Below are 20194 nucleotides of genomic sequence, written 5' to 3'. Positions count from 1 at the left end.
TTGAATTTTTTTTCGAAATTGGATTCTAGTCTATAACTTTTGATTGAGAAGTCTGAATAAATGGCAGTTCAAAATGTACGGAGTCTTGCAAGATCTGTAGAGCAATTTGTAGTTTAAAGGCCCGGTTTTTGAATAGATTAAATACAATAAGTACTAGTGCGCCATCTCCATGGCAATCGATACACTTTCTATCAATTATAGTTTTAGAAGTCTAGTTGAGATGTCGCCACGTATGCAACTTCTTTTAAAATTTCATTTGAATAACGTTGCACTTATTATTCCTTAAATGCAGGGCCGTTCTTAAGTTTTTCGGGGCCCTGGGCCATTCGTTCGTGGACGCCCTCATTACCCTCAATAAAAACGGCAGATTGGGGAGATTCGAGCAAATCCCTAATTTGAATATGGGCACTCGATATTTGTGTAGCCTGGTTTGTAGGCAACACATCATATTCAATGAACAGAAAACATTTATTTTTGCAGTTCGTAACTTCTTATGCATAGGAGTTTATTTAAAGCCCTTGGAAGAACAATTTCAATAACAGGTACATTAAACAGAAACGTTTTACAACAACTTTCACACGAAGATCGCACAAACAACACATTTTTTCGTGATTGCAAACTGCGTAACACTTTTGCCTTATTTCGCTGCCAATTTCACTACCGTTTCTATAACTGTAGTTCTATCAAATAAACTCCAGGCTCAATTATTCAAAGAATAGCTTCGCACCACCGCCAGCTGCTGCAATCATGTAATCGATTTTAACCTTGAGAAGTTTGAATTGCATTAGAATGGGTTTTCTGCGAGTTCTCCACGGTGTCCTCCTGTTTTGGTTACAAAGCATTTCCCTTTTCAATTTGTGTTGTCTGAATTCAATGCTAACGTGTCTCATCCATCGAGAACTACATGTCTTCGATTGCACGACTCAGAGCGAACAGTATCATATTCAGTAAAGGTTGAGTTTGCTATGATTTTAAAAAAAACTCAGGCAAGCCTATAAACATTTTGGGATTTGTGCCTTTGGCTGTCAAAGGAGTAAACCACGAAAGTGGCCTGTAGAATCCATAATTTCAAACAGTTCCAAGATTGGGCTACTAGTTCAAAAGTTACAGCCCTTTGAATTTTCTTTCGAAATTGGTCTATAACTTTTGATTGAGAAGTCTAATCGAAAAAGTACGAATTGGTTTGGATTCTACGCACCAAAATTAATAAGAAAAAGTGTTTTCAAGAGAAATTTTGGTGCAGTCGATTTTTGGTAAAAAAGGAAGGTTGTACACTGCCTTTTTTTGAGGCTCGAAGAAAAATTGTCTCAGATCGACCCGGAAAAAAAATTTTCTTATAGAATGTGGCCGGTAGAATCCATAATTTGAAACAGTTCCAGGATTGGGCTACTAGTTAAAAAAAAATGTCTTTCGTGGACCGCAATGCGTGAAGATTGATGAGAAAAAAAACAGACTACACATTGTAGAGTTTTTTATGTAGGTAACTACAAATTTACTATATTACTGTAGGGCAGGTAAGATTTGTCTAATTCTCTTATACGCTCATTAAAGTCATTGGCGAAATTCTACCCCAGCTCATTTAGCATTGAAGGGCCCAGGTTTATTGTCAATACAGAATTTCCTACCAAGCTTTATAAAGGTATTTTTATGGAGTTATTCGTTAATTTTTATTTATTACACGGTCTATGTGTGTCTACATTAATTGTAGTAATAAGATTAGGTATGTATTGCTTTGAATGGACGGGAAAAAACCCAAATTTATTCAAAAACATAATCAAACCAGTGCATATACTGAAGGTCGGCCAGTCTACACTTTACATCTTTAGGAACAAAAACGTGCTTTTTTGCTAAATAATTTGAAAGATATGTAGCGCTGTGTGTAAACAATTCGGGTAGTTAGTTCATCGCGAGCCTTTATCATGACGACAGTAATAATCAATAAGAAATCCGGTGAAAAGCCAATCACGTAAGTAATAATATTAGCATTTATTGTCCCTTTGTTGTTAACAATTTGTTTTTTTTTGACGTCATAAAATAAATGGGAAAATTGCCATTGTGCACCTTCGACCGCTATTCAAATGGCACTAAATGAATATAGATAACGTCATTTTCAAGAGTTTCCAAACAAGTGTCTACTGTTTTCACATGGTGTAAAGAACCTTTACGCTATGCACATGGAATACGAATATAAAATAATTTCGTTTTTTAATTAAAATCTAGAATGACAATGCAAAATGCGTGCGCATGTTATTTCGGTTGCATAAAATTAGGCGTCTTTCAGAAGCATTTTTGTTATTTAAAAGTATACGTAGGAAATCCCTATGTCTATTTCTCAATGAATAGCACTGTAGGTATATTAGCTGGACCACTGTTAATAATGGCGAATGTAAATCCGAAGAGATATTGAAAAAATTGTATGAACACTTGTCGTACACACTTTTCAATCTTTTGAATTCATTCGATCGCCATGACGTTTACTATCAATCTCCTATTAAGCATGCATTGCATTACATCTTGTCAAGATTTTGCTAATCACTGGTACCGTGTTCAGTCCCCGAACCCAAACACCCCCTTGCACATCAGTATGAAAGTGACATCAGCAAAGTTTTTTTTTCTAGCTCTCACCATGAAACCGCGGCAACGCAAGCTAGAGCCCTCCTTCAGCTAATGGCCGACTTCATCGTGCTCATCTTCCATGTACTTTGGCTAGTGATCCTTGGCACTTACCGACTATTTTCACCGGGCCCAAAGAAATCCGTCCAAGGAGAGAAAGTTTTGGTGAGCATTTGATTCACCAAGATACAATCGATACTTTCGCTTTTGTAGATTACGGGAGCCGGACATGGAATCGGCAGAGAACTTGCATTGCAATACGCATCTCTCGGTGCTATTGTGATTGGGTGGGATGTTAACGGTGCAATTTTAAACGAGACGATTGAAGAAATCGCAAAGATGAATGAATTATCCAAAGGCGTATTCGTACACGTAGGAGGTTGCGTTAAAGTATTTGGAGATGTATAGCCTTGGATTTTGTAGATGCAACGTGACAAATAGAGAAGAAGTCATGAAAACTGCAGGCAAAGTGCAAAATGACATTGGATCTGTTACTATATTAGTAAATAACGCCGGTATAATGCCTTGTCATCCGTTTTTAGAACACTCGGCTGAAGAAATCGAGCGAGTCATGAATCTTAACATCATGGCTCACTTTTGGGTATCTAATGTTATTGCTAACTATCACTAAATCTTACAAACTTTCAGACGTTGCAAGCATTTTTACCAGACATGATAAAACATAATCACGGCCATATAGTAGCGGCACAGATTAAAATACTCAGCGGTATCATCTGTCGCAGGTCAAGCCGGTCAATTAAACATTGTACCGTACAGCGCATCTAAATTTGCGGTTAGAGGTGCAATGGAGACCCTTCACGTCGAACTTCGATCGCGGCCAGGCAACAAAATTAGACTGACTACAGTTTATCCGTATATGGTAAACACAGGGCTCTGCAAGCAACCAGTGATTCGGTTCAAAAGTTTCTTGCCACTTGTTAATCCTGAGGCTGCGGCAAAGCACATCATCGATGCCCAAAGGAGAGACATCATTGAAGTTACTATCCCAGAATTTCTCTTAAGCTTAGGATGTTTTTTGAGGTACCAACTTGTGAAGTTGCGGTTGTAAACTTGTTTTGTTTTAGAATGTTTCCGTCCAAAGTTCTATTTCTTGCCATGGATTTCATAGGTTCCTATCTAGAATCGGACAAAATTTGATGGAGGACGTAAGTTACGTTGCCATGCCGTGCGAGCCTCTTATAAACTGCTTCCCTGATGTGCAACAAGATATAGTGATAGATAAATAGTGGCATTCATTCGTAATACTACAGTACTTAATAAATAAAAATGCGATCTATTTTGTAAAATACCTTTCTCGCCATTATACAATAATTATGGTTATTTCATATATTCTATTAGAATTAAGATGCAGATTTGCAGAAATAATCTAGGCCATAATTCTATTCATCCTGTTTGTATTGTTCAATTATTTAGTTCAATTTTTAATTATTTTTTAAGAGATCCTAAAATTTGCATTAAATGGAAAGTAGACATAGATTTCCTATTATCTGTCTACTTTTACATGATAGTCTCCTGAAAGACGCCTAATTTTATGCAACCAAAATAACTACCTACAACAAAATGAGGATCTGCCTGTCATATTAATTATTAATTTGTGTATTATCGCTTTGACTTTCGTATTCTAAACTTCGTTCATGTGCGATGTATTCAACTAAAGAAAAAGTTGATATTTCCAATTGGTATAGTGCCGATAACAGTTATAGGAGCTTAAAAGATTATTTTCTGTGAAGCTAAAGCAACAATATTCAAATTAATAATTAATATGAGGCCGGGACATTTCGCTGAATGCCCACAACGCCGACACGATTTTTTGAAGGTCCATATCGCCGACTAGGGACACTACGCCGACCGTGCCCACATCGTCGACAAGTGTGCAAGGGACACAACGCCGACCATGCCCACTTCGCCGACGGACACTACGCCGACCGTGCCCACATCGCCGACAAGTGAACAAGGGACACTAAGCCGAACGTGACCATAACGTCGACTCATACAACACTTCTTAATCAAGCTGGACGGTGTGCAACACCAAGTAGCTTTTGACGTTAGGTTATTGTAGGTTCAGAATATTTTTTTTAACTTTTTTCGAACTACAGACTCATACGAAAATTCTTAATCAAACTGGACGGAGTGTGAAGCAAAGCAGCTTTGGATATTAGGTTATTTGTAGGTTTAGGACATGTTTTATAAACTTTTTAAAATGCAAACTCATACACTGGACAGAGTATGAGTTTGCATTTTAAAAAGTTTAAAAAACATGTCCTAAACCTACAAATAACCTAATATCCAAAGCTGCTTGCCTGCCTGCATCCCTTGCACACGTTTCGGCGATGTGGGCACGGTCGGCGTAGTGTCCGTCGGCGAAGTGGGCATGGTCGGCGTTGTGTCCCTTGCACACTTGTCGACGATGTGGGCACGGTCGGCGTAGTGTCCCTAGTCGGCGATATGGACCTTCAAAAAATCGTGTCCGCGTTGTGGGCATTCGGCGAAGTGTCCTAGACCCATTAATATGACAGCCAGATCTTTATTTGTTTCAAGAGGTTATTTTGGTTGCATAAAATCAGGCGCCTTGTTATGTAAAAGTAGACATAGGAAATCCCTACGTCTACTTCTACATGAATATCACGGTTTTCTGAAATTGAATTAATTTGAACGATTGCTTTCAACCATTCATTTGTTGCAATCGACAAACAAACTCACTCTGGGTGTAAATACCATTGCATTGACTGCAAATAAATAAACATTTTATACATCTGATAAAAGAAATGAATGAATAATCCCGACAATCTACCAGTACTTCATTTATTTTCTCAGTGTAAAACAGCTACAACTATGCAGTATAAACCAAATTAATATTTTGACTTATGTAACATAAAATTTACAGGGTTTTCTTTTTACTCATTCGATGCGTGTTCAATGTACATTTCATTTGATGCCTTTATTTCTTTGGGCCAGTCTAAATGAATGGCAATAACATCTAATGCAATAATGTCGACGGCATCACCAATAATGTCACCAATGCTCGGTTTTGTACGACCGAAATCTCCATGTACAAATTCTTTTACATAAGTTCCCGCTTCTGTTTCCAGCAACAACTCAAAAAGCTTCGTCTTATCTGTAAAAGACTGGCTAGATAAATACGTCAAAAATTCTACATTACTAACCGGGTACCAAACGAGCTTCCATACGTAAAACGTTTTTCTTCCTGACTGCTAGAGGTCGCCTGTGTAGCACCCGCACGGGCGTTTTCTGCTCTAACGTAATCTTGCCGTAATTGTTTATTTTGTCAATCTGTTCCTGCGTAATGGTGTCTTTCGTTAAGCATAGAGCTATATACTCTTTCGTTTTCAGCTGCTCGCCCTCTTTAATCTTACCGAGTTCCGATCTACACCAAAATATTTTAAAAGGAAAATGAGTTAAGGGAGTACCTTTGTACACTTTGCAGATCACGGACTTCTATAAGACGAGATTTATTTATATCGGATTCAAGTTTTCGAAATTCGTCGTCTGTAAAAAGGGTTTTTTTCGGATCCAATATCTCAATATAGAATGGTCTTCCTTTTCCTAAACATCGAACGTCACAATCCTCTCGACCGCTCGAAGAAAACTTCAAGTTTGTCAAAGGAATACTAAAAACCTTATTAATTTGTTCAAAAATTAGTTCTTCAACTGACGTATCCATCGCTTTAATACCGTCCACGATCCAGGGACTTTGACTTAACTCTCTCGAAAACTTACAATAACGGCCTGCTATGTAAATGGAATTGTGTTTGCAATCGATCCGTCTACACGTCAAATATACTGAAGGGATTACAAGGGGATCCTTTACAATGTCATGAAACTTCTCAGACATGCAATTTGATAGAATGCTCAAAATTGCTTTTCGACTGGAGAGATCGCCATTCTTAATTTTCTCGCTTAATTGTTTCACTATGCGTATCTCCTTGAATAAAAGGGTGAGCTTACGAGTACGGGAGGAATACATACTTGATCATTATCGGCATAGTCCATTACAACATTAATCGAAAAATTACAAATATCAGAATTTTCAAAAGCGATACCGAGCTTTTCACTTATTTTATCTTTTATTATTAATTTCCACGCTTTATTTAATGGTATTTCTTCTATGTCTAAAAGCAAAGTAAGTCGTCATATAAAAGGGTTTAAAAAACAGACCATCTAAATAGAATTCGGCAAACTTCTGTCGTAAGTCCAAGCGCATTGCATGTTCTCTAACTATTGCAGCCGGTGGAATGCTAATAGAACAAGTAAATACCTTCGTATCATACTTTTGCACTTCTGATACGACGATTCTGTCAACAGTATCATCTATGACGCAATTTTGCAATAGGCCCAAGCATAAACAGCATGGATTCGATTTGGGTTGTTTGACTACGGGCTCCTCTGTGTCGATGGTAGACAGGTTTTTCTAAAAGATCAGTAAAAACGAATCGCGGTAAAAGAATAAGGGCTACCTTTTCTATGTATTGGTTAACGTTTTTGAAGTCTATATTGCGGTCCTGTAAATATCGTAACCCACAGTATTTGCAGCATCCCTGGTCTAATAAATAGTGATAGATTTTTCCTTCCATTTCAAAACTCGGCACGTTAATTTGAGGTTATGATTACTTATCCATGTCACTATTTATAATCTGATTGAAGGCATTTACTACACGATCGCGCCACTTTTCATACTTACCACTAACGTGTGACGTCATGACACCTTAATGTTGACTTTAAACCATTCTTCAGGAACAAAAACTCTTTTTAATCCCTTGTTACTTAATATACTATTTTTTATACGTACGTCAAGGTCAAATGCTACTTCTGTGATCATATTCAAACAGCGAAGTATCGTTTCGTTACTGGGAGCAGAGAAGCGGAAAACGCTTTTCACCATTGAATTGATAGTTATAAATTCAATGTTTTCACTTCTCTGCTTTTGATTTCTTGTCTTGATTTGTCAGCGAAAACTCACTTCTCGCCCTTGGTAAACAATATGCTATTATTATTACAAAACAAAACACTATAGTCATTGTTGAAATACTTTAATTTAAACAATGCTTATTAAATCTGTGCTATTAGTCAGGAAACGGTTGGAATTTCATTGGTTTACTTTATAAATATGAATACCTCATACCGTATGATTATTAAGCTTTTTATGTTATCAATTATAACGACAAATTTATTATGCCACAAAGACATAGGGAATAGGATTTTGGTCATTTCCCGCTTATATTCAATAGTTAGTTGTTAGCTGTCTAGTAGCGGTTTCCTTCGGGCGGTAAGTGAACTATTACGTTTCTAATGCGTAGTTCACTGTAAGAGGGCGCTACTAGCATTCATTTCACGTGTCGGTACGTTGAAACCGTTTTTAGCGCATTTTTGCAAATTTATTTGTAAAAATGATCAAAGTCCTCGTGTGAGATCGAAGGGACTTCAGCGCATTTTTGTGTGGCAGATCAGTGTTTTATTAGCCAATATTGACGCCACCATCAATAAGATCTTGCCGAAAGCTACCACGTTCACTTTGTCGGTACCATTTTCTCACTTACCGTGCACTTGCAATTCGCGTTTGAAGTTTTGACTCCACCATCAGTAAAATCCTTTGGGGGTTACCATATTCCCTTTGTCGACACCCACTTCTGATCACCCGCAACAATTCGGATTTGAAGTTTCGACTCCACCATCAGTAAGATCTCGTCGGGGGTTACCACATTCCCTTTGTCGATACACAGTTCCGACGTCCCGTTCATTCGTAATTCACATTTTGGTAGATTTCGCTAAAATCCCGGCATAAAATCGTATTCAACTTTTGGGTACTTCACATAGCTCGACCTTCTATTAGTGACACGAGAAAGAGAGACCGCGATTCGCGCTGTAAGAAACTTTTGGGCGCCCAAAGTCGACTACCCCTCGAAGCGCGCCGCGCAAAAGGTGGTTTATTTCGCCCCTAGGAAAAAAAACAAAATTCCGCCACGCAGGAGTTGTGCGCGTTGACAAGATCTTCCCGACGACACCAATTTGAAAACAATCGGAGAAAAACTGTAGAAGAAGATAGATAAAAACTGAAAAATCTCCAGGTTAGTATAATACGCTCGGGGATGGCGTCCAGATGTCGTCGACTCCAAATCTTGTAGCCCCATCCCTAACGTTCTTAATTACACGGCCCCGATAGTTACATGTACACTCCTTGTCTTTTTACAAGCGTTTTTCTACGGGCGCGCATTTACTGCCAGCCAGCCAGCCAGCCAGCCAGCCGACCAGCCAGCCAGCCAGCCAGCCAGCCAAAGTGAGATTAAAAGCTACTTTTTACAAAAAAAATTTTTTGCAAAAATGCGCTAAAAAGTAGCTTGTAATCTCACTTTGGCTGGCTGGCTGGCTGGCAGCAAATGTGGCCGCGTAGAAGAACTCTTGTACAAAGGCAACGGGTGTACGTGTATCTACAAGGCCGTGTAATTTGTAAACCTTGGGGACAGGGCTACATGATGTGGGGTTGGCGACATCTGGGCGTCATCATCGAGTGTAGTATACTAAAGTGAAGGTTTTTCATTTTTTTCCTATCTTCTACTACAGTTTTGGTCCGATTCTTTTCAAATTGGTGTCGTCGGAAAGATGTTGTAAACGCGCACAACTCCTGCGTGGCGGAATTTTGTTTTTTGGCCTAGGGGCGAAATTAACGACCTTTTGCAAGGCGCGCGCGCGCGTCTTCGAGAGGTAGTCAACTTCGGGCACCTTTTACCTTCCGTTGCGAATTCTGTCACGCGTTTTAACGTTTCGTAAATCTCGAATGGCTGTCTCTCTTTCTCGTGTCGCCAATAGAAGCTCGAGCAATGAGAAGTGCCCCCCAAAAATTAAGTACTATCTTGTGGAAGGTTTTTAGCGAGATCCACCAAAATGTGGGTGTAATATAAGTATGCACCGTCAAAGGGAATGTGGTATCCTTCGACAAAATCTTTTATTCATGGTTGAGTAAAAAGTGGCTAATAGAATACTGATCTGCCACACAAAAATGCGCTGAAGTCCCTTCGATCTCACACGAGGACTTTGATAATTTTTTTCTCTATTGAAAATGCGTTCAAAATGGAAAGTGGAAACGTCTAGCCCCATACGAGGAAAACCTATCTTCTGTATTACACGTATTCGCCTGGTGAGCCAATTGAATTTTTTTTCCGACACATTATTACGGGGCAATCAGGGTTTTTATTATTTTCAAGGGAAGTTTAATGGTAGGTTTATCTCAGATTTAGAGCATTTAATGAAATGCGTCCCCATAAGAATATCATGAAGTTATTGCGTAAGTTATACCTAGGGCACGGGATCAGTTATTTAGGAGCTGTTCATATCGCACGGAATCAATTGTAGAGCTCGATTAAATCACAAAGAATCTAAACTCTATTATGGGGTGGTCGAGTATACTTGGATTCAGCCCCCCCCCCCCCCCATTGAATTACATTTTTCAAATTACAATTTATACTGGAATTACGAGCTATTTAAGAGCTTTCATTTACAAGTAACTACAATTTTGAGCAAATAGATACAGGGTGTAAATCGTAAAGTGGAACATAGGCGTTTAACATGGGAAATTACTTTTTCGTTGCGCAAAAGTTTTCTTACGCAAAAATACTTCAAATTAAAGTTATAGAGTAGATATAAATTCTGCATCTAAATCATGTGAAACGATTATTCTATATACCTCTTCTTGTACGCGAAAAAATTAATTATAAAGATTTTGTGTTCACGAGTTTTTAGTCTAAGTAGCCATGGACTATGATAAAAGAAAAACATAGTCCAAAACCAATCTAGGCACGTTTGTTTCTGAGATACAGGGTGAAAACCAACAGTATAACTTTTTCGGGAGGTTATCCCATATAAAATAGAAAAAAGGTTAAAACTTTTTTAGATATTTTTACGTAGAATCCAGAGACCTAGTTAAAAAAATATTTGTTGACCCTCCGTTTCTGAGATATGACCCAGTATTGGTATTTTCTTAATGCAACACCGTATATATTTTCACGTTAGTTAATTGGATTCGTTTTCCTGATTACATTTATGTATCAGAACCTATATTTTTCTAATAATTATTTATGTTATATCATATTTTGACCGTCTACCGTCAAGATATTTGTATTGATTGTTATCGGCTGCCATGAGTACACTAAAAAAAAAGAATCTCTATGAATATATCGTCTTCTATTTAAAAACTATAAAATAAGGTTTTTATTTTTGACTAAAATTAAAAAAAAAACATAGGTAATAAGCACATTTCGATAAATCATAAGCGATCAGTTTCACATATTATTTTCATTGCCGTGAAGGTATAAATGTTTACAGTGTTTATAATATTATATATACAGAGTGCCCATTATGTAAGATAATAAGGCAGCATTCCATTGTCTGTATTTCAGAAAACAAATGAATAACGAAAAACAATTGAATTTTTTTAAAATAGCAATGCACACCTTCATTTGATAGAAATTGTTTTTCTCTTTTCAATGACCAGCACGTTAGCACCCGTTTGGCAAAAATTAATTTTTATGTGAAGATTTTTGTGAGAGCTTATGCCACTGCCGCCTTTTGTTCGGTATTCAGATGTATCGGATTTCTATATTTGATTGTGTGACAATGGAAACTTTCCCTAAAATTGTTCTCAAATATTTGAATAACTTAAAAGTACTGCCTTTTTTTGAGGCCGGAAAAAAAAATTGTCTGAGATCGAGATCGATCGAGAATCCATAATTTGAAACAGTTCTAAGATTGGGCTACTAGATCAAAAGTTACAGCCCTTTGAATTTTTTTTCGAAATTTTTTTTCTGTCCATAACCTTTTATTGAGAGGTCTAATCGAAAACGTACGAATTGTTTTGGATTCTACGCACCAAAATTAATAAGAAAAAGTGTTTTCCCGAGAAATTTTGGTGCAGTCGATTTTTGGTAAAAAAGGAAGGTTATACACTGCCTTTTTTTGAGCCCCGAAAAAAAAATTGTCTCAGATCGACCCGGAAAAAAATTTTCTTATAGAATGTGGCCTGTAGAATCCATAATTTCAAACAGTTCCAAGATTGGGCTACTAGTTCAAAAGTTACAGCCCTTTGAATTTTTTTTCGAAATTGGTTTCTAGTCCATAACTTTTATTGAGAAGTCTGATCGAAAAAGTACGAATTGTTTTGGATTCTACGCACCAAAATTAATAAGAAAAAGTGTTTTCCCGAGAAATTTTGGTGCAGTCGATTTTTGGTAAAAAAGGAAGGTTATACACTGCCTTTTTTTGAGGCCCGAAAAAAAATTGTCTCAGATCGACCCGGAAAAAAATTTTTCTTATAGAATGTGGCCTGTAGAATCCATAATTTCAAACAGTTCCAAGATTGGGCTACTAGTTCAAAAGTTACAGCCCTTTGAATTTTCTTTCGAAATTTGTTTTTTGTCCATAACTTTTTATTGAGAGGTCTAATCGAAAACGTACGAATTGTTTTGGATTCTACGCACCAAAATGAATTTGAAAAAGTATTTTCCCGAGAAATGTTGGTGCAGTCGATTTTTGGTAAAAAAGGAAGGTTATACACTGCCTTTTTTTGAATCCCTCAAAAAAATTGTCTCATATCGACCCGGAAAAAACATTTTCTTATAGAATGTGGCCTGTAGAATCCATAATTTCAAACAGTTCTAAGAGTGGGCTGCTAGTTCAAAAGTTACAGCCCTTTGAATTTTCTTTCGAAATTGGTTTCTAGTCTATAACTTTTGATTGACAAATCTAATCGAAAAAGTACGAATTGTTTTGGATTCTACGCACCAAAATTAATAAGAAAAAGTGTTTTCCCGAGAAATTTTGGAGTAGTCGATTTTTGGTAAAAATAGGAAGGTTAAGTAGTCAAATACTATGCAAAGTATTCGAATACTTTACGAAGTATCCAAGTATTTTACGAAGTACATATTCGAATATTAAATATTTGTGAAAGTATTTGAGTTACAAAAACAAGTACCGCTTCCATAAAAGTATTTAATTACAAAGTATTTGAATACTTTAAAGGATTTCAATACTAAAAAGTATTTACAAAATCGAATACTGCCCAGCTCTGATTGCGATGAAAATCATTTTACTGCTAATTTCGTTTTGTCTTCAAGGCTTACTAAGAAACGTACACGTTCATTTGTTTTATTTTGATGTAGTATATCTGGAATAATGTTATTGATCTAATTATAATAAATATTTTTGAATGAGGGTACTAACATGTTATATCATCGAGAAGAGAATAAATCTCTAACAAATAAGCCTAATGAAAAGGTGCACTACCATTTAAAAAAATTCAATTGTTTTTCGTTATTCATTTGTTTTCTGAAATAAAAACAACTGAATGTTGCCTTTTATTATGGGAATTAAAATGCCAAACAACTTTCATATAGAAAATTTTGGTATACATTCGATATTTACATATATACTTTCCATACATAATGGGCACCCTGTATGATAGAATAGCAACAGTGTGACTAACGCATCATGGTTTGTATTCCTGCATTTCTATTTTATGGGCTTTGCACATACCATTAAAATTGCAGAGGTTGGGAGTGGATACCTCACTTTTAATGAATGCTCTATTTCGGCGGTCAACAGGTGCAAAAGTACCACTCATGGAAAAGCAACCATCGATTCTTCAATTCTTCGATTGTGACAGATAGAGATTCGATTTTTTTTTATGCAAGACCATTCGTTAATTTTTTTAATAATAAAAAGGCTCGCTCTAAACTTAATTCCAAAGGATACGAGATATAATAATAGGGGTTCGGGGGCCTCCTCATTACACGGTGGGTAGCGTTGATCACGATTCTGTAATGTGTGTACACATACCAACCGATAATCACTTTTATTATAAACCATATCTTAAATGTTAAAGTATTGTACATCTTGTTTTAGAGCGTCGCACTTTTTCTAAAGATTTATATAACGCTCAAAGCAACAAAACCACACTCGTACTCACTTATTTATTATGTCTATCGTAAAGAAAAAGCTATTAATATGATATATTCGAAAGCGCATGTAACCAATTTCAATTTTGATTAATAATTCCAAAGTGGGAGGTGGTTACCACGAGTAACCAGTGAAAATAAATTATTACCGGTTAATTACTCGCTCAAACAATTAACCGAGGGTGTAAGCAAATTATATGTTTCACACGTTGGGCAAAAAAAATGGTACCTTTTATAGCCCAGATTATATTTGGTGCAAGTACTAGATGTTGCATAATAGACAATGCGCATCCCTTTAATGGTCAATATTAAATTCTTCATCCATGAACTACACGTATACTTAATAAAGTACCAATCGGTATGGCAGTGGTCCAGTGCGGTAAGAAGGAGACGGTCACCACTTCATCGGCGGTAAGATGAAATATGGTCCACTAGTCTGGTTATTGGTGCATCAAACACTATACTTAGCACAATCGTGACATGATATCTCCCGCGTCCATAATTATATACAATGCCACCACCCGCTGATGAGGAGCAATATTCTTTATTGGGGAAACCCTTCCACGATCTCGCTCAATTTTCAAAGATTTACTTTTAATCCAAGTCCGATGGCCACTTTAAATGTTAATATCCATTTAATCGTTTAATTGATTTTCTGCGGGACGGGATTATACTTACACAACAATCATTTTTATTAATTATACAAGACCAACCGAGAACAGAACTACTGTAGGCGCACCCCATGGGTTCCTTCATTAGTTTACGTACCGCACGGTTACTAAAATTAACATTTATTTTGAAAGCGCCCTCCTGCAACAATACCGTACAGGTGCTTCCATCAAATCGATTTAATTTAATGAGTTGTACTTTTACCTTGAGGTTCGTCATTCCTAATTGACGATACTCGTCGCTTTAAATTCTCCAACTCGAAAATGTTGATGGATGATACCGAAGAGTCGCTCATTAATCATTTCGAATCAATTAAGATCCGGTAAGGAGTGGTCGAATCGGAAAATTTTGTAAACGCGTTAAAAAAAGACTTATCTGACTACACGTAAACAAACAAGTCGTAACGGAGATAAATTTAAATGTAACCCGGTTAAGGGGGTTTCGGTTAGTTGGTATAACAATCCCGGTTCTTGTTTTATAATCTCGGCAATTAGTTTATTTCTACATATAAGATACACGGTTGTAGCTTTAAAGGTATTGTTTTCTCAGTAAAATAAGTTTAGTATACAATTGTTTTCGAAAACAATCATCATAAGTCACCGGGTCTCAGAGTGGAATCGTGAGATGCTGTTACCTGGCACAGGTTGACATTTTTTGTGAACTTTTTTTTGTTCCTCTACGTATATATATACACGAACGGACCCGCAATAGATTTCTTTTTGTGTTTAAAACATTAATCTATTCGAGAACTCGAAATTCCTCGAACTGAAATGATCCTAACGCATTTTGTTGAAAAAATATTATTGCCCAAGTTAAATTTTGACTAAGTACATTTTAGTTGACAGAAGATTATTAATTTGGTTACTTAATTTACTGGCTGCACGGTGGCAACATTCTCACAACAGGACGATCATTCTCTGTTCATCGCTCCGATCGTATCAGAAGTGGGTACCTATTATATTTGAGTGTTGTAAAATCTACATTTTCATAACTAAAGCCACAAGTAGCGGATCTCGATAAATGATGCTGCATCGAATTTACGATACCCTGCGAAATTCCTTTCTTTTTCCTTCTTCATGTTGCTTTACAACTACATATACTTACCTTAGGTGCTATTATATACCTACCTTAATACAGGGTGGTGACTTGCGTAACGCATCATAGGGATTTCAATGTAAAATTGCGATTTATTGGCTCCCCAAATTATTTTAGAGCAAAAATGTATTAAGTTTTTTTGTAGTTAAAAATTTTTTACGTCAATCAACCGTATTAGTTTTCAATTTTTTTCCTTTCAATTAAAAAAAAAAATTTATCATAATTAGATCAATTACATTAATCCAGATACGTTTCTTATTAAACTTGGAAGACAAAACGAAATTAGCAATAAAATGATTTTCATTGCAGTGAATACTCAAAATGTTCATTATTAACTGCAAGCGGTGGCATAACCTATCACAAAAAGCTTGATATAAAAATGAATTTCTTCTACACGGGTGCTAACGTGTTACGTCATTCAAAAGAGAAAAAAAATCTAGTATAAAATGAACTTAATGAAAGTGTGCATTGCTATTAAAAAAAATTCAATTGTTTTTCGTTATTCATTCGTTTTTTTAAATAAAAACAATGCTGCCTTATTATGGGAAATAAAATGTTAAACAAGTTTCATATATCGGGTGAATACTTTCAAACCGAACATAGGGAATTAACATAGGAAAACAGTTTTTCGCAGCTTGTTGCTCCCCAAATTAACTTAGAGGGTTCATAATGGCACCACTGGAAAGAAGATTTTTTTCTCATCTAACTAAATGCGAATTAGTTAAGTTAATATAAGTTAAGATCATTTAAACATATTCGATCAAAGAAATAAAAATATTTGGCGCACCCCAAAAGTTACAACCCTCGCAGTCGAGAATTGCCATGTATGTATATGAGAATACAGTAGAAAATTAAGTAAGTTTAAAGCGAGAATGAAATTTATTTTTAGAGGGTAGTTTTAGGGTTGCTTATAGATCACTTAAACGTAATCGATCAAAGAAATAACAATATTTGGCGCACCCAAAAAGTTACAACCCTCGCAGTCGAGAATTGCCATGTATGTATATGTGAATACAGTAGAAAATTAAGTAAGTTTAAAGCGAGAATGAAATTTATTTTTAGAGGGTAGTTTTAGGGTTGCTTATACATCACTTAAACATAATCGATCTAGGAAACAAAAATATTTGGCGCACCCCAAAAGTTACAACCCTCTTCGTCGAGGATTGCCATGTATGTATATGAGAATACAGTAGAAAATTAAGTAAGTTTAAAGATTTTCCTTAAGAAATGTTGGTGTGAAAAGCACAAAGGTATGCGTTGCCTTACTTCATTCTACATTGATCTCCAAAAGAATATCACTATTCCATAGGAAACTTTTTATTGGCAATACACTTAGAAATTAATAGATAAAGTACTAAAAAATATCTATTATCCTAATCAAAATAAAAAGCAGGCACTCCTATATGTTAGTTTTCACACTTTTACAGAAGGTACCTACGTATAGCTTATACAGGGAAATCTGGAGCAAGTGAGATAACTGTGGAAAACACATTTTACATCACATTTACAATATACAAAAATCAACAATCCCAAGAAGTAGTAAATCTGATGCTAATTTAGTACATTTGATAAGTCGGTTAGCTCAAATAGATTTCCAAGCGACTCCACTTCTTTCCAATTTGTAAAAAATAACATTCCGAAGTCTCTTACATTGTTAATTAGCCGGACCTCCTCCAGTCCAGAAGGTATCTGAAGGTCCTGGATACGGTAAGAATTTCATGTTTTTAAATGTTCCTACTTAAGGTACAGTACAGCTTACGACCCCACGGATTTAAAAACGTGAAATTCTTATTTAGCGACGTTTTGCAGCGTGACATCGCGTCGCGTCGCCGAGCTGAGTGCAGTGCAAGTGAGAATCGACCTTTTTACGAAGCATTATTTATTATTATTTATCTAAAATATGCAGTCGATAATTCAAATTTCTGTGAATGGCAGCTAAAAATCCTGAACTATCAGTTTTCCCTGCATGAGTATCAGAAGGAATAAAAAACAAAGCAACTGGTTGTGGTAGAGAGAGAGAGATCTTTGAGTAACTTTTATTATATAATACATATTGTATAAATGCACATTTTCAATCTCACAAATAACAATGCTATGGGGGTTAGTGATGGTGATCAGTAAAAATATAGGATGGTATAGGTTTAAGCGGTGTAAAACCAACCGAGAATCCCTCTTGGAAATCATAATCTCTTCTTTCAAGACACTGGCTTGGTTTTGTCTTTGGCAGTGTACAAACGGCGCCGGCGCCGGACTGTGGCGATTTCAACTGCGGAACACTTATTTCAAGGGCGTCACTCCATTGTATTATTTTATCCAGGCATGCGCATTGCAAAGGATTACCGCTTATGTAAAGTGATAATAATGTGGGTCCTAATACGTCCAGCATTTCATCAGATATGTACGTTATGTTATTATATTGAAAATAAACATCTCTCAACTTTGAAGGGGTGTAGAAATTAAAGTCAAATTTTTTCAATTTGTTCTGACCCAAATTCAAACTTTCCAAATGTCTTAATCCTTTAAAGGCATCTTTGTCGACGAACTCTATTTCATTGTTACCAAAATATATCTTCTCAATAGCTGGCAGGGTGATAAAGGCGCCTCGTGTAATTTTACGTAAGCGATTGTGCGACACTGTTAAGAATCGAAGAAGTGGCGTTTTATAAAACCAGGACTGATCAAAATTTTCCAAGTTATTTTTGTGAAAAGACACTTCAGTTAAGTGTGGGAGATTACTGAAAGCACGTGGCGACAGTTCTGTGATCTTATTAAAGTTCATGATCACTGCAGTTAACGACGGCAAATCTTGAAATGCATTTTCACCGATCCAGAAGAGATCGTTGTCCCTGAAATATATTCGCTCAAGTTTGGGAAGATTCAAAAAAGCCCCCTCTCTTATAATTTCGATGCTAGTGTTGACAAATGAGATACGAAATTTTGTTGAAATTCCTTGAACTGCACCGTAATTTAAATCTGGAATATTTTGTTTGTCTACAGTTATTTCGGTAATGCCTTTAAATCGAATGGTGTCAGGTGAAATGCAACCACTTATTATTTGAGTATCGACACCATGGTGACCATTTACGTATATTCGGTTCTTTTCGAAGGTAGGCACTGTACATTGTAAAGACGTTTTTAGCAACAACACTAACACGTATGTTTTGATCATATTGAACCTGCTGGAAACTAAGTAATTTCCGACGATACGCTAATTTATTATGGATTTTATCATGTTGGGGAACTTTTTAGGTTAAAGGGTATCTCTTGCGATTGTAAGCAAATGTTCACTTTACACTTTCTTCGCTTCACCTTCGCCCTTTCTTCACGCCGACAATCTCTACAAATTCTTTCATCATGTCATTTTATTTCAAGTTGCGCAATTTGGACCCGAATTTAACTCTAATTAGAAACTGGAAAAACCGAAATTAACCAATTTTTGTTGGTTGCGGCTTCATTTGAAAATATTTTAAAGACAGATTACATTTTCATTGCAACTCTTTCTCTCCTACCATACGACTAATGGAAGATGAAAATAAATACACAAGGTTTAAAATCCTTACATTCAAAATCGTTAAAACTAAGTTTTTTGGAAATTTTCAGTTTTCCAAATATTGGAGATTTAATTATTTTTTGTATTGTAAAGTACGTTGTAAACATTTTTGTTAGTTGTTTTGGGGGCGCAAAAGAAACAATCTAGCACTTTTTGTCACCGTTTGTTAATCACAAGTAATAATCAGGCTGGGATGATTAAACTATACATACAACGACAATTTAAATTGGGTTATCATTTATGGTAAACATTTTTTTGGAATAGACTACTTTGTATAAAGCTACCCTTATTTTTTGTGTTAATAAAAATAAAGGGTTTCCACTAAAAAAAAGTTCAATTTTGTATTTAACTGTTTTTCAAAATGAAAATAATTTGAAATTGGATATTTGCGTAACTGGATTTTCGGAGCCTTTATTTACATTTAAACTAAAACGATAAAGCCACCAACCATTTTTCTAAAGAAATGTACGTACAAAAAAAGATGCTCGCAGAAGCAAAGTGTATAGGCTATTCCAATTTCAGTGTCTTAATAGGGAAAACTTTTAACGTATTCCGAATCACACTTTTGAAATTGTTGCCATTTTTTCCTTTTGTACAATCGGGGATCTAATGAAGGTATTCCGAGGAAGGGTAGCTTGGTAGTTACATTCCAAGTCTGGCAAGAGCAATCACGTTTTCCAATAATGAACACTTGCTGGCCCTTTTTTTTGTAAGATAAATACATAACTAGAAGAGTATGAATTTGGGGGAGGGAGGACAGGAGTTTTCCAATTTCTCAATTTTACGGAATTCGTTGCATCCATTGAACCAGTTCAAATAGTAAGATTAAATAATACTATCCTCGGGTTCTAATAATGGCAAAACATTTTTTTTGAAATGGTTAAAGAGCCTAATCATATTAATGTGTACTTTAGAACAAATCGATAGCATAGGTTACAGAAAAAAATCAAAATGTATTACATAGTTTCGAATTTTACAGTAGCCGCTAATAGCTATTTGTGTATTAAGAGCGCAAAATGATATATTGTCGATTGAAAGAGACAGTTGACGCGCGACGAAGGAGCGCGGCAATCTCTTGAAATCGACAATCAATTTGCGCTCGAATTACACACAAGATTTTTTCTACAATCGAGCAGTTTACATATTTCCAGAAATTTAAATTTTTCACTCAAATCATATTAATCTTATGCCCAAATGAAAGATGTCATTTACTTGTTGTCATTGGATAGGTACTCTGAGCAATGCATATTTGTTTTATAGTTAATAATTGGGAGAGCGAGCGTTT

The 20194-nt window shown here is 36.0% G+C and overlaps 2 protein-coding genes and 1 pseudogene across 2 annotated transcripts; 1 reads left to right on the top strand and 2 right to left on the bottom strand.

The window, feature by feature from the left end:
• The first annotated feature begins 1797 nt into the window (after positions 1-1797).
• On the top strand, positions 1798-3910 carry LOC116176455 (annotated as a pseudogene).
• A 1510-nt stretch (positions 3911-5420) lies between these two features.
• On the bottom strand, positions 5421-7286 carry LOC116177334 (putative tRNA pseudouridine synthase Pus10). Its single transcript, XM_031496287.1, has 6 exons — positions 7110-7286; positions 6811-7063; positions 6622-6764; positions 6063-6577; positions 5799-6019; positions 5421-5749 (listed from the first exon to the last, which is right to left on the bottom strand). Exons 1-6 carry the CDS (start codon positions 7224-7226, stop codon positions 5529-5531), a joined length of 1470 nt encoding a protein of 489 aa, XP_031352147.1. The 5' UTR covers positions 7227-7286; the 3' UTR covers positions 5421-5528.
• A 10102-nt stretch (positions 7287-17388) lies between these two features.
• LOC116176861 (leucine-rich repeat-containing protein 15-like) lies at positions 17389-18529 on the bottom strand. The gene has a single exon (XM_031495670.1). It carries the CDS (start codon positions 18526-18528, stop codon positions 17461-17463), a length of 1068 nt encoding a protein of 355 aa, XP_031351530.1. The 5' UTR covers position 18529; the 3' UTR covers positions 17389-17460.
• Positions 18530-20194: the final 1665 nt, after the last annotated feature.

Source organism: Photinus pyralis, unplaced genomic scaffold (assembly GCF_008802855.1).
Source record: "Photinus pyralis isolate 1611_PpyrPB1 unplaced genomic scaffold, Ppyr1.3 Ppyr1.4_LG7, whole genome shotgun sequence".
Classification (NCBI taxonomy): Eukaryota; Metazoa; Arthropoda; class Insecta; order Coleoptera; family Lampyridae; genus Photinus; species Photinus pyralis.
Note: the sequence above shows the minus strand (reverse complement) of the source record. Positions and strands in the feature narration are given on the sequence as shown.